Genomic DNA, 18,982 nt, shown 5'->3' with positions numbered 1-18,982 from the left:
GTAAATGTTGGTTGAGTTGTATTTGTTACCACCCCACTTATTTATTGTATATCCCTTTGTTGTTGTTGTTGTTGTTGTATCCTATTATTTGATGGTGCAACAACCCAATTTCCCCATGCGGACCATGCAGAAGTTTCATCTAATCTAATCTAATCTAATTTTAGCATTTGATCTGAGCAGACACTAACTCTGTCTCCCCCTGCAGGCCGTTCCTGGTTCTGCCTCCGCTGATGGAGTGGATCCGTGTGGCGGTCGCCCACACTGAACACCGGCGAAGCTTCTCTGTGGACAGCGACGATGTGAGGCAGGCGGCCAGGCTGCTGCTACCCGGCGTGGACTGTGAACCACGGCAACTAAAGTACGGATGTCATATCTGTAACGGAGATTGGAGTTCTTGTTATTCTAGTTATTATTTTGACCAGAGTTCCTTCTGTGCAATTCAAGGTTGCTAGCTAATTTGTGCTCTGATAAACTCTGGTTGTTTGGCGCCACCCTTTGAAGGTTAACTCAACCTATGAGGTTATTTCTGGATGGATTAAGTGGCTTTACGGGGGTACATGCATAAGAAATAATGACTCACAGCAAAATCCTTATGTTGAGAAAAGCTACTTAAGGAAATGAACAAAGCAGAAAACCAGAAGAGAGCACAGAAAAATGAAACGTCGCCATGTGCTTCGCCAACACTTGTTAATTGACTTTGAATGCAGATGTGGTGCTTGAAATCAGTAGATAAAGTTTATTTTACCATACCGAGAGTCTTCGGATATGGTTTTGTGCAGGAATTTCTATTTCTAGACGTGTGTCCAGAGACCTCCAAATCCATTTCTGAGATAAGCTTCCTAATCACAGGAATGGATCTTCTGTTTCCATCTCTAGGGCAGACGATTGCTTCTGTGCCACCAGAAAGCTGGACGCGGCCTCCACAGAGGCCAAGTTCCTGCAGGACCTGGGCTTCAGGATGCTGAACTGCGGACGGACGGACCTGGTCAAGCAGGCCGTGAACCTGCTGGGGCCCGACGGGATCAACAGCATGAGCGAACAGGTCCGACACTTAACGCGGACGCCTACGCGGCATTAACATCGCACACCTACACAGGGGTAGTGGAGAATTACACACAACGCCGGCATTGTGCGTTCCTCACACTTATTACCTAGCAACCCACCCTAATTCACACACACGCTGGGCACCGGCTGCTCCCTATGAGTAATGTAAGGTGCTATATCTATGCCACGATAGAATTTTTATAATCCTCATTATCATCGTAGAAGAAAATGTCACCTTTCTTCGTGGAAAAGAAGGAAAAGAATTACTGCATCGTTCACATTTGATGCTGTAACACTTTTCTTGGAGTCAGCACTGATGGGTTGGGTTTGACCACCGGGTCGATAAACCCGGTCTTACTGAGTCCAAGTGTTAATGTCATTTGGGATTTCCAGCCTTCCCCAGTCAATGGAAATATTGGTTATTCCGTGTGCTGCTAAGTGAAGTAGCTTATGGTGCAATCTGATTTTCCGTGGCCAGAAAGCTGCGCCTGTTCAAGTTCAGTGCAGAAGCCTTGGCTGGTTTCCTCTCACTTACTTCACAAAATAGACTTCCCAATCTGTAAGGTTCTCTTAAGCGTGTGTTTCTACAAAGCCCCTGCTTGCCACACATGTTTCCAATGTAAACCTGTATGCACTGATGTCATGATAACCAGAGAGCGGTGTGTCGCTGGCAGGCTGATTCATGCCACATTCAGCGAGAACCAGCGTTTGACTGGAACAGAGCAGAATTAGTGTTTAGTATTTACAGGCCCTTGTGAATATGACAAACAGTATTGACTGACATTTCCCTCTTACCGTCACCGCCAATATAAATAACAGAGCAGCGGTGACATACGGGGTTTTATTTCCTTATAAAAGCGGCTAAATGGTGCTGGGGAGCAGACAGCATTACAGGAGTAATAAAGTAAAAGCTGTGGTCTGTCATCGGGGCCGAGAGTCATTCGGACTCTGCACATTTCATTTAGGGCCATCATCGGAGTCCACTATCGCCCTTTAGCTGCCTGCTGATGAATTAGATTGGTGTCCAGGAAATATTAAAGAATGAATCACCGCAGAGGGATATCAATCTTCAATATAAAGTGCTTTGGTGTGTTATGAGCAAGTCATAAAAGGACCTCCATTGTGCATAATGGCCCAGATCAGACATATGATTGAAGTCTGTTTTATGGAGGCTCATCCAAAAGGCTTTTATTTGCCTGTAAATGCGCATTGCTTTAGTCTAGAACCTATGATAAATCGCTGCGTCGTTTACACTAATGTTCTTTGTTATTTCTCTCACACATCACTATTGCAATAGTACTACACTTATATGAAGTACTGGTACACCGGCTTCATCTTGCAGCTTGGAGCATAATGTGTGTAGGTGTGTCAAGCCCGAGAGAGTGCTGTGTGCATATGTTGGGATGGAAGATGTTATGCTAGGAGGTTCACATCCCACCTATGCTGTCGCTCTCATTGTAAAGACATGGCTATTATGAGTCAGTCATTTAATGTACTAAGTCTGGAAAATTAGAACCTATGTGCAATTACTGCATCTTTCTTTGTAGAAATTAGTCAGTGTATTCTTGGCAGAAATGGGCTCGCTTCGTTGCAAATTATGTATGATTATAGAGTCGATTTTAATCAAAGTGCAATCTTCAGATATAGTAATGACCAATATGGTGCATATGGTGCTTCAGTTTTTTGCTATTTGAAGAAGTTTTGGTTCCATACAGAAACAATATCTGCTATGGTTCAGTACTTTCTTGATAGCATTGAATTCTACCAGACCAAGAAACGTTTCGACGCTAGGGCTGAAAAGTGACCCAAGAATCTGCCTTTGGAACCCAGTTTCACGGGTGTCAGTTGGGTATGGCAAGGTGTGACACTCACCATACAGTCAGTACCTTAGCCTAAGTGAGTCCAAATGTAAGACCAGAATTTTATCATTGTAATGGAGAGCGAACATCAAGTAAAAATCTACCAGCAATCTGTTTGGAAGCCATGTCTTCAAAATTCACACCAGTGGGGCTGAGAGTTTGGTGACCCACATTCAATAATTTACACTGAGCAAATAATAAAATCTTGTTAGTCATCAGTCGTTTCTTCACTCGTCCTTGAAGATGTAGTCTATACAAGCAGGTTTGGAAGTGTGGGTGACAAATGATATTCGATGCAGGGACCTTGCCATAGCTTAGAATTTAATGAATTGAATCTCCTGCTCAGTTGGGCACTGATGACCTTGGTTCAGAACCGAGGCCACTTGGAAATGACAGTTATAAGGCTCCACCATAGTATCAAAATTGCTCAATAGCAGCCAAATGTTTCTTTTCCTTCAATAAACAGCAGTAGATTAACCATTTGATTTGTGGTTAATGTAACGGTGGCTTTAAATAACTCTTGAAAATAGATTCTCTATAGCACCAAACCCGATTCCCCAAAAGTAATGAATATTTGATGTAGGAATGACTAGTCCAGCCTAAAGGAAGAACCCCCCCCACTCCCCCTCTCTCCTCCAGGGAATGACCCCTCTCATGTACGCCTGTGTCCGCGGCGACGAGGCCATGGTGCAGATGCTGCTGGACGCCGGCGCCGACATCAACAGCGAGGTCAGTGTTAACGAGACGCCGTCAGACCCACCGTGAAAATGCAACCACGTTGACATCGTTTTTGTCCGAGATGTTCATTTGCATTTGTAGATGTTGTGTGTCTTTACAGTGCGGTGCTCGTGAAAAACCGAGGACCCGCTTTGTGTCGCTCCTTTTCCCTCTGTCTTCATTTCCGTACCTGCTCTTGGCATGCTTTCTGTCGTACTGTATTGGTAGCTCGTTACACCAAGTGCACTGATTAGAAATGAAACGGCATCATTTGCACAGTAACGAAGATATATCTCTACACCAATAATTCACTAACAGTCCTTCAGTGTAGTCAGTTATTTTATTACATTTTACACACTAGACGTTTAGCTGCAAGTGCCTCATCCCGCATCAATAATGTATTATTATTGTGTGGGTGTGTACTCGGTGTAACTTGCTACCATCGGCTATACATGAAGCATGAACTTCATCGCACTTACTCATGTAAATTGTGTAGAGCTGTTTGAGAACGCTAACAGTGGCGGTGAAGCAGTGTTATTATAACAACCCCCACTTTTCTCATCTAGAGTTCAGCTTGTCTTGTGTGTGTAGTTGCTTTAATCCTAGTTTGTAATAAGAATAGGTAAGAGGAGAAATGCTTCATTCAATGCTACTCCACCATAGTGGCCCCATTGTCGACTGACTGTGACTGCTCCATTGGTTGAGTGCCTGTATTTAGCGCGGGTGTGTTAACTCAAAAGCAAAGCACTGGCTGTATAAAGCATCCAGTAGTCTAAGCCATCTAAAATATAACCGCAGAATCCTAATATTTTGTTAAGATATTACAGTAAATGCTTCCTTTTCACTCTTAATGTAATAATTCAGCACTGTGAACATAGAAACACTACCACTTTTATTAGACTTTTGTTGATGGACGCCCCCTCCAGGTGACATTTATGAATAATTTCTATAATCCATTTTGTGATAAAGCTACTTCAGGAATCACAGAACAACATCGGGCTGTATGGCTTTTTAATTTTATTCTGCCGTTGCTTTGTTTCGTGAGTCAGCACCACCCGTCCTGACAGTGTTTGTAGTCTTTGCCAATTTTCTGTGTTCTCTCTCCGGTTTCCATCTCCTTTGAAATGAAACACTGTTTAAAGACGGAGCTAGGAAGATAGCGCAGCCTGTGGTTAGAGCCTTGCCTAGACAGAGATGTACTAATATCACGTTTAGAGTGCGGAGTGTGAAAAAAAAAGGCTGATGAGGATCGAGATGTGAGGGACAACTTAAGCCGCTCAAGATTTTTCTGTGACGCTCAAGAGGAAAATCTCCCTCTGCCATCCTGCCCTCCTTTTGCTTACACTTCTCCTTCATATTGCTTCTCGCTCCTTCCCCCATTCTCCTGCCCTGAGCTGTGAATGTTAATGGCTGTATATCTCTCTCCCTGAACTTCACCTATGACTTCCCAGGTGCCAAGCACAGTAAACAAGCACCCCTCAGTTTATCCTGAAACGCGCCAGGGGACGCCACTCACTTTCGCCGTGTTACACGGACACGTCCCTGTCGTGCAGGTAGTGACGTTTATGACCTGTACCCATTAACCTGTGGCCCTTGCCCTGACCTTTGCACCAAAATGACGATGATGATTATTATTATGGTGCATCATAATAATAATGATACCACATGTCCTTTCTACTTTTCCTTCTTGATCCTATCTGTACAGTAATTATCTCAGTTATGTGGAGTACATGTGGAGAGACATTGGCTTAACTGTATCCAGTCAAGGCAAGCTCTCCAGACTTAGTTTGTTTGTAATAATGTATGCTCTTAAGATGTGTGGATGGTTCACCCTGTCCCTATCTGTCACCTAAAGTCTAAAGATTGGTCTTACAGCAACAGTGAGAAAACTCCAGAGGCAAACTGAACAGACCAGAGCTCAGCCAGCCTGATATACAGCCTCAGGGATGCCAAATTTCAGTGTTTTGTTCTCTTCATTTTTAATGTATTATACATTTTGTTGCAGCAGTTACTGTATAAACTGACACTGGCTAAGAGCCTGATGAACATCGTCGCCTGCGGGGATTTTTTCAATTATTAATCCGCACCACCGCAATCACATTTAGCAGTGATTTCAGAGTTTGTTGGGGATAGAAAGCGGAGCGACTGCCATTTTGTTTCCACCTCAACACAGGAGGTGTTAACTCAGCTCAGGCAAGTGAACACCAACATTAAGCTCACAGAAAAACCCACAACTTACGATGAGTAAGTATAGCTAGGAATTAGTTTAGCGGTTCAGAGCGAGGACAGTCTCAGAGTGAGCTGGTTTAGGTTGTTGTTGCAGTGAGGTCTTCAACAGTTGAGGCTTTCCCTCTTGTCAAGCCGGACTGTAAGACGAGGTCTCCCTGGCCTGTTTTCTTTCTTTCTACCTTCCTCCCTGGTTTGTTTTCCCCCCTCCCTGCTTCCTCCCTCCCTCCATGCCTGCCACAGTTGCTGCTGGACAACAGAGCCAACGTGGAGGGCGCCCTGCAGGATGGGGCGGAGAACTACACGGAGACCCCGCTACAGCTGGCCGCCGCTGCAGGTACGCAAATATACGCACGAGAAGTATGTGAATGCCTTTCAGATGGGCATTGTTTGATTTGCGGAGCTTGCCTGTCAAAAGTTAAATACGCCCAAAAGTGCATTTCAGTGCTTTGCACATTTGACCCACGTCTTCTAATGGGTGATTAGCTGTGACTCATTTTGTTCTCAACCCACCAGCAGCCACTCTCTCACTGCCTTAGTCATCCAATTTAGTTCATCAATTTAAATTACTATCTGGAAGTCAGGAATACAGTGAATGTGAAACTCTATTTTTGATGATTCGTACTTCATTGCTGTATAGTTGTACAGGCACTTATAAATAACCTAGGTTTATGTGAAATATGTGTATCCCTTTAAAATGGGCTTTGTTTAAGCTTCCCTGTCAAAACACCCTAAAAGTGCACTTTGTATGATATATACTGTATAGAGCTGTATACTGTTATGGTAAATCAAGCTTTTTAAAATGTAAATTAAAGTCTATAAATTGCTGTCAAGTTCACATATCTGCCATGTGGCAGTGCATGACCTTAGTAAGGTGTAGGCAGCTGCGTTGCCACGGTAATGGGTAGTTAGAGCACATAGCCGTGGATAATGAATACTATTAACAGCCTACTTATACTTTAAATAATAAATAATTAAGTGTAATAAACGCCACAATCCTGGAGCTGCTCTTTTGCTAGTGCATAGGAGACTGGCTTTATAAGCGCGGGATGGTTTTATGGGGCTGTGGACACGTTCTCTGCCTCCCACTTATCTGCACTGCTGTCACATAAAAATTACTGGGACATAAAAGCGTGAATAAACATCGCTTGTGTCCACAAAGTCAAGTCACCCTCCAATTAATTTTAAATGGAGCGGCTTCAGGTTTTGTCTTTTCATGATATCACAGATAAGAGCCTTGACTGTCTGTTTTTTTTTAGCTGTATTACGACAGTTTTACATATTCATAGATGCTGAACTGTCTAAAACCTCTTTTAATCTACTACCTATTTCATATTTTTCTAATGGGTGAGACAGTGCAGCAGGGCTTCGTTGTGAGTTGTTTTGTTCTGAACCCATCAGAGGATACACTCTCTCACTGTTTTAGTCATCCAATTTAATTCATCACTTTAAATTGCTATCTGGAATTCAGCAATTAAGTGAATGTGAAAAGCTGTTTTTGATGATTTATGCTTCATTGCTGTATACTTCTAAAGAACCTAGGTCACATTATTCATTGAAGATCATACTTGAACCTCTTACTGAAAAATAGTCTGTTTGGAAGCATCAATATGTTGCGATCTCAGTCGCGACGTGGTTGTATTTGAGCGTATTTGTCCTTTATATTCATCTGCACTGGTTGTTGCTCCGGTCAGGGAACTTTGAGCTGGTGAGTCTGCTTTTGGAAAGAGGGGCGGACCCCATGATCGGGACCATGTGTCGAAACGGCATCTCCTCCGCCCCGCTGGGAGACATGAACTCATACAGCCTGGCAGCAGCACATGGCCACAGGTAACGCAGGCATTCACACACACGCACACACACACACACACACACACACATACAGGGACACCAGGCACCAGAGACATATCCATTACCATGGTACTGATCCATTTACACACCCTGCCCCGGTCCATCTGCCTCTCACAAAATACTACAGTGTGTGGGACTCGCAGATATCTGGGTCTCCCTCGTCGGCAGCAGGCAGCGATAAGCCCTCCGGTCTATTCTGCGGCGCTTATTCCTTCAGTTTCAACATCATTTCCCCGCAGCCGAGCAAGATAAAGCCCATTAACATTCCGGGCATTGAGGGCTGTCAGGAAGCGGAGTAGAGTGGAAAGCCAACAACACAATGCAGCATTATTAAGACAATCAATTATATGATGAGCATGCTGCAGCGTGACGTGAGCTCCCAGTTATGAGGTTCAAACTGCATCCAGACTAGCTGTGAGATCGGGGGTGTAGAAGTTCTCATGTACCATAAAGTAAAGTTTGTATATAGAATCATTTTTTAGGTGACACTTATGAAATGCCACATCTAAAGACCTGTTTGTGGAGCGACATATTCTCAGAAATAACTTTGCAAGTGAACCTTATACTTCTAAGGACACAACTGGAGGAAATGCTCTCACATGTGGGATTCTGCACACGTTTGGATCTACAGTTGTCAAATCCGAAAGGCCGTTAGAGGGGATCAAACAAAATTTTATGAAAGACTCGTCTCGGCTTCAAAGCGATGACTCTGGGCCTCCCATTGACCTGTCAAATAAACAGGCGGTGATCAAGTGATTTCACCAACAGGATATGATGTTATGTTGCATTTGGCCTCCGAAAGCCCCTCCTTAGTAAAGCAGATGGTGCAATGATGCGTTGAATGTGTTACCAATTGAAGCCCATTCATTTCAAAGGAGAGAGTCCGTCACTGCATTCATCATTCCACTGCAGAAGTGTTGTTATGTAGGTGTTGCATGCATTAGATTCAGTATACTTATGTATTGGTAATGTATGCATAAATTAAAATGAATGTTGTTTTTCACCCTTTTTTTTTCTTTGAAGTTTTCTTGAGGAAAACATTTCGGCAGTGAATCAGAGTTAATTTCTGTTGCGGTGCTTCAATCGATAACTAGGTCTAATCAGTTTCAGAAATCCGGACATAGCTTGCAGCAATATAAATACAACCGGCTCATAAGAGTCAAAGTACAAGCACCCTTAATGGGTTCTGTATCAGTTCCTGTATGAGGATATAATGAGACCAGCTTCACATGATGTGGCTCTGCAGACCAGGTTTAGAGTAAGCCCATGTAATTGTGCTGAACCAAGTAGAGGAGAATATTTTAAGTGGCACCAGAGCTGTAGAACTGCTCGGCCTTTATGTAGAGTTAACAGACAGTATTTGTAGGCCTAATTCATAACCATTGATTCTCCTGTCTCATACCATCCTCTTCACTATTTATCTTCCTCTCTGTTGCTTGACCTTGGAGTATTTTGCAAACTTCCCAATTCATTCCCTTCACTTTTTACCTCTTCCCCTTGACGTCACTCTCATCTCTCTTTGCATCTTATCCCCCCGCTTCCCCTTAATCTTTCTCTCTAAGTCTTTCTCTTTTGCCTCTGCCCCTCCAGGAACGTATTCCGGAAGCTCCTGGCGCAGGCGGAGAAGGAGAAGGGGGACGTCCTGTCCCTGGAGGAGATCCTGGCCGAGGGCTCCGATCCCGGGGAGAAGCGGTCGGCTCCGCAGGCCAACGGCGGAGGCACCCTGCGAACAGGAAAGGCCAAACTGAGGGCCCTGAGAGAGGCCATGTACCATAGCGCAGAGCATGGCCATGTGGACATCACCATAGACATCCGCAGCTTAGGTCAGAGTTACTAATACATGTATTGGCACACAAGCCTCACTGTCTGGTGCCACCTGCTGTCCTGGAGCTGTGCTCATGCTGTAGCTGTACCTGTCCTGTCCTGTGCCTGTCCTGTCCTGTATACACACACTCACCAATCACCTCTAGTCATCCAACCATGAAACAATCTCCGAAGTAGTGCTGTTTTTATGTCCAAGGCGATAATAGCTCGGGTCAAAGGTGTGAACGTGGCAATGAAGCGGTGTCCTCAAGCGGTGCTCATTCTGTAGATGTGCCAATCATCAGCTTTCACCCCGACATCACACAGTTCATTGGGCGCACAACTTTATGTGGCTGTTGACAGTGTGCATAACCATAGTAACACACAATCCCTCGCTGACCACGCTCTCATATAGTACTTTGTGTTGATATCATATACACACCAATCAGTGGCCGTCGCATCATTACAGAACATTACAGCTATTTTTTCCTTTAACGGTTAAATGCGTAATATTTCTGCTTTACTGAAACATAATATGACTAGTAAATATCAGCAGAGGTTCCCGAATGTAGTGAGTGAAACAAAATGATCAGCCACGGCGCACGCACTGCGGAGATTTCTGCATTCAAAAACACAGGAGCGGGCCGAGGCTGATGTTTTTGTTGCTGTTTGAAGGCCCTCCTACCACACCGAGGTCCACTCAGAAATCTGGCAATTTGTTTTTGCCTTGCTTATCGGCAAAAACCACACATTGGAAAATATAATTTGAGACTCTATTACTAATCAGTAGGGTGTTATGGTAAATTCGACATGTATACAATCCTCCAAACAGCTTGAATTTTAATGGACCGGCCAATTTATGCGGCAGGGAAGTGGTGTTACTTGACATACAAAATAGCGACTCCTTACCTTCGACATGTTCCAGAAATCCATAGACAACAGGAATCGTGGTAATATCAGTATCCTAACATGGCAAGCGTCCATCGAATAAAAAATGTGGTCAAATATGATAGAACGTTCATTGCTGTTGATCCTGAAACAGTCCAAACAGCGTCACCAATGCTGAACGATAGAGACCAGCATTGGACCAGAAATGACACATAGACCCTTTAATTATATGCAAGTGCTGCACAGAATCACCCTAGATATTCCCGCCGTGCGTCAGAATCTTCCACTAATCCGGCGCTCACCATGCGAGCGCCCTTCACCTCACACTAACACTGGCGAGTGATGGAGACATGGTCGGTTCTGTCCTTGAAACAACTCCTGACATCTGATTTCCCTGTTTTGCTCCGCGCAAGTGTATTCACTGTCGGTGCGCTGGTGTTCCCAGGCGTTCCCTGGACGCTGCACACCTGGATGGAGTCCCTGCGCACCTGCTTCATGCAGCACCGCCGGCCGCTGATCCAGGGCCTGCTCAAAGACTTCAGCTGCATCCAGGAGGACGAGTACACCGAGGAGCTCATCACGCACGGCCTGCCGCTCATGTTCCAGATCCTCCGATCCAGCAAGGTCACTGGGGTTTGCTTTCATGTGCATGTAAACAAAGCGCTAGTTAGGAGAAACATCAGATGAAGTAACGGAATACAAAACTGCCCGGTGCTCATATGCTTGGGTGACATTAACGCTCGTATTTGCATATATTTAGATGCACTAACAACATTACCATACATTTGCATAACATTTGTCCCAGATAGCTCATGGAACAGAGGCTACGTAACTCCACTCTGTGTAAGTTTCTCTGCCTCACATCGGTCCTCACTCGTGTTGGTGTCCGTGTCTGGTTTGCAGAATGAGGTGATTAGCCAGCAGCTGTCAGTCATTTTCACCCGGTGCTACGGGCCGTTCCCCATCCCTAAGCTGACAGAGATCAAGAAGAAACAGACCTCGCGCTTAGGTAAGAGAAGGCACTCAGAGTTAAAAATAATGACTGTTCCTCACCTGTTTCCAATGTCTTGTGCAGCAAATGAAGCTGACTGTCGGAGCGGTGACAGTAGGGTTAGGGTGCCAATCCGTGATATTCCTGTTTTTTGGGGGGTTTTGTCCCAGAGATCACTTGTCAGTCAAAGTGTGGCCAATACTGTGATGTCTCTTTCCTTGGGTTTTCTGTTAATAAGGTTTCAGTTTCTGTAGGTGGCGCTCTTTTCTTTGTCTGTTCAGCCATGGTGGCTATCGCTGCTCATGGTAACTACTCAATTATTTTTCTTTTTATTCCAAACAAGCCAATGTTGCTGCTGCTGGAAATGCCTGTGCACCAGAAGAATTTCCCAAAAGATCCACCAGACACCAGGTGTTAAGAACAGCAAATGTAAAAGGGTGAACCTGATGAAGCAGGGATGCAAAATGCATTGTTCACTCCAAGATAAGATAACCTGGTCTATGAGTTTTTAGTGTGTGGCAAATATAATCTCCTATAGCAAATGAAAAAGCTTTTATGAACTGGCTATAGGTTGAATCACTATTGTGTTATATCAATCAGTGACACAGAGTAAGAAAAAGGAAATGTATTATCAAAATCATCACAGATTATTACTTCAGTTTACTAGTATAACCAATTTCTTTTTGACAATTAGGAAATATTACTGCATCAAGCTGCTAACCAAGCTTATTCCATAGCTCATTGTCTATTGTTTTGGAAACCAAATCAAAGGATCAGCTGTGATATCTCCTCACAGCTCATAACACAGTTTTGACTTTGCTTTTTTGAGGTCTGGACTGTCATAGTGAAGATTTGCCCAGTCACTTTTTTCAAGGATTACTTTTAATTATAACACAAGAAGGCAGTGGGACATTCAAAGGCAATGCCGTAGCACCACCTAGTGTTTATTCAATGACAGGGTTAGAAGAAAATGACGAATAGCCTTGTAATGTTGTGTTTGAAGTGAGTTAATACTTTAAACACCTTTAGACCTTTGACAACTAATTGATTAATCAGGATCCTCCAGGATGCACTACAATCAACTGCTCAAAGGACTGAGTATCACATTCAATCACGTGACTTTTAGAATAGTAATCAAATGAGAATTGTTGTATTCGCTAATGCCGGGCTGATAGCTGAAATGATGAACTGCCCTTGGAGTAATTGATGACCGCATTAGCTTAATCTTTTGCTGTTGTTGTTCCCCATCCACACTCTCGGAGCCGTGAGTAATGAGGCATCACTTGGGTGTTTTCGTTGGATCTTATTGTCATCTGTTTTTTTCTCAGACCCTCACTTCCTTAACAACAAGGAGATGTCTGATGTTACCTTCCTGGTGGAGGGGAAACCCTTTTATGCACATAAAGTTCTGCTGTTTACCGCTTCAGCCAGGTAAAGTCGAATTTTTGAGCTATTAATTTGTTTTTTTCTTCTTTTTTTTGTGAGTAATTGTGCAAAAGTGCAATACGGTTGCAACATACACATGATCCAGTTTCTGCTTTTCCTTCGTCATCCAGGTTCAAGTCCCTGCTCCAGAACCGACCAGCAGCAGAGAACACCTGCATTGAGATCAGTCATGTCAAGTACAATATATTCCATGTAAGAAGTGTGCTGTATTATTTTTTGCTTTCCAAGATAAGATGATGCAAGTGCATCATACTTATGAGGCAATATCTTACTTAAGGGGAAATATCTGTTTTTAACATGTGGGTCCTATGCCATTCTCACCTTGTTATGTTATGATGTTATACATCAGTTTTTTGGCTGCTTTTTCCATTATTAAAATACATGGTATTCATTTTGTGCTGATTCATCACTCACCAATGCACCTTACCTGAACTTGAAATGTAAATCCAAATGATCCTGCCATTGATTCACGACTGTACTGTACTGTGTTATAGTTGGTGATGCAGTATCTATACTATGGAGGAACTGAAGCGCTGCACATACGGAACACGGAAATTATGGAGGTAAGAGAGACTTAACCAAAGCCGATGACAGTGCGCTGACAGCGTTATCGTTTGTAACCGCTAAGTCTGGGATTCCAGTGCTGTGCTTCACTGTGTTTGGCTCTACTGTCGTCTGCAGCTCTTGTCTGCAGCCAAATTCTTCCAACTAGAGGCCCTTCAGAGACACTGTGAGATCATCTGCTCCAAGAACATCACCACCGAAACATGTGTGGACCTCTACAAACACGCCAAGGTGAGACGGGTGGATATCACTAACGTTTAACGAGCGTCGCGGCGTTTATCTGAAAGCGTCACCCTCTCCCTCCTCTCTCCTCTGTTTTCCGGCGCAGTTCCTCGGTGCCAGCGAGCTCACGGCTTTCATCGAGGGCTATTTCCTGAAGAACATGGTGCTGCTGATCGAGCTGGAGGGCTTCAAGCAGCTGCTGTACGAGCCGCCGCCGCCCGCCGACAGCCCGGCCTCCAGCCCCGGCATCTGCTCCGACATCCTCCTCGACCTGGAGAAGACGCTGGCCACGCGCATCCACTCCATCCACCTCTCCACCTCCAAGGGCTCCGTGGTGTGACACCCCACCCCACCACACCACACACACACACACACACACGCACACACTTCTGGAACCCTCTGATTCACTCGTTCCACATCCGGTGTCCCCCGCTGTCCACCTGTCCTGGCCCCCCCCCGCTGCTGAAGAGGAGCTTTCGGGTGTTATCGTCAGGGATTCCCTTCGCCTCTGTGTTATCGGCCTGTCGCGGGGCCACCCGAGGGTGCGCCGATGTCACCTTGTTAGAGAATTCTCACCTTGTCGGAGGCTTGAACGTTGTCGTCGTCCTCCTAACCCCCCCCCCCCCCCCCAATGATCACTTCAACACCCATATGTGAAGCTGCGAAGTGAAGAAAGAAGGACCGACTCGACACAGAGCATCACCTAGACCTAACCGTGATTCTGACACTTTCAATTGTATTTCATATAGGATACATGCATGGAACACACACACCTTTTTGCTTAAAAAGGCAGATTAGAATTTTATCTCTTGACGGACGCAACTTGTCCTTTCAGTCGCTCCCCTCTGAAATGAGACGTCAGTTTGCAAATATGTACTATCACTTTATGGGACTGGATGCCGTCGAAGCATCATAAAGTAACGAGACACGCCAAAACGTCGATATTATCCTACCATGCGCCACAGCCGATTCGGATAATAAAAGTAACAATAGGAGTGGATAGTAGCAATGCCAGCAGAAGGACTTCAGGTGGGAATGAACATACTCGCAACTCATTCTGTGTCATTTATATGTCGGATTATGTTTCACTGTGTTCTCTACTGTGTGTTGAGGCCAAACCGATCACAGGAACTTCCACCATGACCGACACTCCAGTGCTCATTACAGTTGTGTGACTGTCCACTCGGTGACGTATGCTTGAACTGTGGAAAATGAACTTGTGATAAACTCCGTGAGCACTGATGACTTCTGCATGACGCCTCCTCGACTGAGCTGCCCTGATATCGCTTTTTATGCAGAGCTTACTCCACTGACTTCTTCTGGAAGGGGGAGTAAGGAACACGCTGCTTGTTGCTTTCTCTCTACTGCAGAAACAGACGGAGCGGGCTTTCGGACGGACTCCGACGGAGGGGACTTTCTTCGAAGCGGTGTAAATAAGTCATCGTGCCGGTCGTTCTTTTTGTAAACTAATGTACAGTATTCCCCCCCCACACACACACTCGCTTGGCTGACGACACCAATCTCATTGAATGTGCTCCCCGAACAGGCTCTGTTCTAGCTGTGCGTTTCCGTTTATGCAAAAGTTGCATGTCGAATCCGTTCGTACGGATCCTCTGTTCTCGCTCTCCGTGTGTTTGTCCGTACGCCTACGTTCTTAGATCTGTGTTTCATGTAGATCAGTAGGGCTGAGTAGGGGATTGTTCAGGAAGAAGGAGGATTTTTTTTTTTGCTATTTCTAATGCATTCCAAATCGCTGGGGTTGATCATTAGACGAACAAATCCATTGGAAAGTCACTTTTTATTTGTTTTCACCTCAGTTTAATTGAGTCTCTCAGTAACATCAGCGTAAATCTATGGACCAAATGGAAACACACAGACCCTGATGGGTGTGATAATGATATGCATACTGATTAGCATCAGCCCTAGAGTTTCAGCCCTCCCATTTAAATGATGCAAACACAATTTAAAAGGGCAGAGTTCATGCAGCTCTAGTTGAAAGCAATCACAGTGAAGTACCCGCATCCCCAACTTTGTTGAATTTCACAAATGTAACAATGCAACAAAATAATAATTCATGTTTACTAAATGTACGATGCGTCCAGTCCAGCACCAAACCAAAATAATGCTTCCATTTGATAAGAGTAATATTCTGTTTCTGGCTTAAAATGTAGATGTCTATAAAGTGTTCTCATATTTTGTGCTGGTTTTCTCTATGGTACATCTGATTGCACCTGCAGTATGATACAGATAAAAGAGACAAATCTTATGACAATACAAACAATGTTGTAGCACACTCAAAATTACTTAAAGATTAGTTTTGGGCCAAATACATTTTAGGTGGAACATATAGGCAGATAAGAGTTGATTTTAGAAGTCTGTAAATAGTTACAGAAAATGAAATATATTAGCCTACGACTTTATTTTCTTACCTACATACATAGCACTATATATTTTATTTTACATTTCCACAGCTATTTTGTTTTACAAAAGTGAAAAAGATTATATAAAAAAGATGCTTTAGAATTAAGCAATATTTCCATAAGGTTGTATTACTTGGTGTAATACAATTAATAACATGCCACGGGAAATTGAGCTATAAATGTGAATTGAAAGATCCATAAAATAATGAAAAGGTGAGTCACTGAAAAAGCCTGAATATACTATTGTTGTTTATCTTTTGATGTGAAGACATCCCATGGTGTATTTTCTTTAAAGCATATTTCTCTCATTTGAAAAGAATATTCCTTATAGATTTCCAGTCCGTTAGTTTACCCTGATAGTTTTATTGAAGCTGATCATAAGTTATTCACAGTAACTTTGGCTGGGATCATAAAACGCTGTATAACATTTGGCATTATACTCAATCATAATACTTATACATTCCCACATTTGAATTGACACAACTTGCTATTTAAATGTGCAATGTAACTTTTTAAAAAATACAAGACCGGCGACTATTTGTCCCCACAGAAGTAAAGAGGTTCATAAAGATGTCATGCACTTTTTTGTGCTCGTGTTACTATGGCCTCACACACAATCAAAAGCATCAGTATTTCGACAGTGAGCTTAAATTTGTCTTTTTGCGACTGACTCGTCTATCAGCAGATTGACGTGGCTTTAACGTTAAAAGATGAAGCCGAGAGAAAAGACTTTGAGCTTACCTTGAATTCGTCTCAGCGTCATGCCATGAGCAGAGAAGGCCAACTTCAGCTTGGAACCTGGCACTTGAACTTTTGATTCTAAGTTGGGTCGAAGCCGTAGAGTAGGGCTAAACGTCGGTGAGCATGGCTCTTTTTGTTTAATGTTGTTGAGAATGTGCTCTGTACACCAGCTTTGTCTCTCCAGACTCTCTCCCCTTAATTTGTCCGAGCATTTATTTGCCTGCGTATTTGTTCCTGGTAATCAACTACACTTCTCCTAGATGCAGTTAAAACATGCATGGGATATTTACTAGATTGGGAATCCAGGGGCGGGGTGGGGCACTTTTGCTATCTTTTCCTTTGATGAGAACATGTATATTGTACAAAATATATATATGAAATATAAATTATACATGGTGTTAATAGCAGGGATGTGGTTGAGTATAACAACAAAAAAGGAATGTTACACTCGTGCTACAGTTCAATCGTTCCATGACATGCTTTTGTGTACAGCCAATAAAATGATCACAGTTTAAACCGTATGAGTGTATTTCTTGCTTTGTCTCTGCCATGTTTGCTGTATTAGAGTCAGTACAGTTTCTTTTCAACTCTCCTACAGTCTTAGTGCCCTACTGTAAGTTAGTAGGCGAACTTATTAGATAGAAAGTCCAACCATTCTTCTTCTAGACTGTATTTAGTTGTCTGCCAAATACAACTAAAACACTCACAACTCAGGCCCACTTAGCGCACAAGGACACTGCAGCATCCTCTGAATAGAAATGTGACAAATCTGGCCGAAGCCCAGCACCGGGGTGTTTTATCGATCGCTTTACTTCTACTGAGCAAATGACTCAAGGTACTAAAAGTCATGGCAGCTCCCCCGCGAAGCCAGGGGCCGTCTGCAGTCAGGCCGATGGGAGAAACACAGCGTGGAGGAAGGTCGGGCCGTGATTCCTGTGTTTGGGAGTTTCCTTCTCTCCGTCTCCACATGCAGTGCATCCCAAGCCTCCTGCTATCACTCTGCATCCATCCTCATCAATCTACCACTGTAATGGATCAGTAGATGATGAACTGATGAAATGAGGCTGTTTTCAGTAAACAGCTCGATTTCATCAGCTCAGCTCCATCAGAAAATATTGTCTTCATTTCCCACTATTAGACTGATCTGTGTAAACAGTCCAGGTTACACTGGGGAAATGCAACGATTTGGTTTCTAACATTTCACCAGAGCTGCGAAGTACATTTACTCAAGTACTGTACTTAAATATAATTGTGAGGTACTGGAGTATTTCCATTTTGTGAGACTTTATACTTTTCCTCCACTAAATTTCATAGGGAAATATTGTACATTTTCCTCCACTACATTTATCTGACAGCTGTAATTACTACTTACTCTGCAGAATAAGGTTTTACATGCAAAACAAACAATAAGCTCATAAAATATGTTTAAACTCCCCAACAGTATATGGAGCAGTTAGACCTACAACATTAAAATACTTCTTACAGGTTAATGCAGCAATACTTTAACACTCTGAAAGAATGAGTACTTTTACTTTTGATACTTCAGTTCATTTTACTGCTGATACGTCTATACTTTTAAGTATTTCTCCATTATGGTATTGGTACTTTTACTTGAGTAAAGGATTTGAGTACTTTTTCCACCACTGCATTTCACTTCTTTTGGTAAGTAGGCCTATAAGTCAAAGTTTCCACCATTTTGAAATCCACTTAACCTCAGTCCAGATCATCGCAGCTTCCAGCCCACTGGGCCTGTGCAGGTCTTCCCTCAGGCTGGATGAGGGGCAGGTGTTGTGTATGGCAGAGTCCAGGTTCAGACAGGGGCACCTGCACATGACAGATGCAAGCGTTGGCCACAAATTGGACCCACTGTGTGGTCGGGGCAGCGGGGTTCAAACGCTGCTGGCAGGCCCTTGGCAGCAGAAATCCCTTGTGTGGAGGAGAGCTGTGATCAAAATGAGATGCTATCCCTCTGAGTCACTTCACCCCACTGTGAGGGCCATTCCATTTATCTCTGCTCTCCTCAGTAACAGCTGGGAGCCTCAGACCTCAAACAGCTTCTGTGGGATTGAAGAGCCAGAACATGCAGGCAGCGGTCCAGCTGTTCTCTCTGCACAACACTGCCGATAACAAGGCATTATTAAATTGTCAGATTTATGAATAGAATTTTTGCGTTCACACACACATTTTAAGTTTAAAGCAAATTTTTTGTT

General features: G+C 43.7%; 1 protein-coding gene across 2 annotated transcripts in view; it reads left to right on the top strand.

Moving 5' to 3' along the window:
• LOC139928169 (ankyrin repeat- and BTB/POZ domain-containing protein 3-A) overlaps positions 1-17,288 on the top strand; it is a 121,664-nt gene extending 104,376 nt beyond the window's left edge. The window contains exons 4-17 of one of the 2 annotated variants that reach the window (XM_071920599.2): positions 206-358; positions 877-1,042; positions 3,543-3,632; positions 5,072-5,173; positions 6,090-6,183; positions 7,541-7,676; positions 9,288-9,520; positions 10,834-11,012; positions 11,292-11,397; positions 12,708-12,810; positions 12,936-13,017; positions 13,320-13,388; positions 13,507-13,620; positions 13,718-17,288. In XM_071920599.2, coding sequence (XP_071776700.1) covers positions 206-358; positions 877-1,042; positions 3,543-3,632; positions 5,072-5,173; positions 6,090-6,183; positions 7,541-7,676; positions 9,288-9,520; positions 10,834-11,012; positions 11,292-11,397; positions 12,708-12,810; positions 12,936-13,017; positions 13,320-13,388; positions 13,507-13,620; positions 13,718-13,951 — 1,861 coding nt within the window. In that variant the 3' untranslated portion in view covers positions 13,952-17,288. The remainder of the gene's footprint in view (positions 1-205; positions 359-876; positions 1,043-3,542; positions 3,633-5,071; positions 5,174-6,089; positions 6,184-7,540; positions 7,677-9,287; positions 9,521-10,833; positions 11,013-11,291; positions 11,398-12,707; positions 12,811-12,935; positions 13,018-13,319; positions 13,389-13,506; positions 13,621-13,717) is intronic. The other variant, XM_071920600.2, reaches the window with a different exon arrangement.
• Positions 17,289-18,982: the final 1,694 nt, after the last annotated feature.

Source organism: Centroberyx gerrardi, chromosome 24 (assembly GCF_048128805.1).
Source record: "Centroberyx gerrardi isolate f3 chromosome 24, fCenGer3.hap1.cur.20231027, whole genome shotgun sequence".
Taxonomy (NCBI): domain Eukaryota; kingdom Metazoa; phylum Chordata; class Actinopteri; order Beryciformes; family Berycidae; genus Centroberyx; species Centroberyx gerrardi.
Note: the sequence above shows the minus strand (reverse complement) of the source record. Positions and strands in the feature narration are given on the sequence as shown.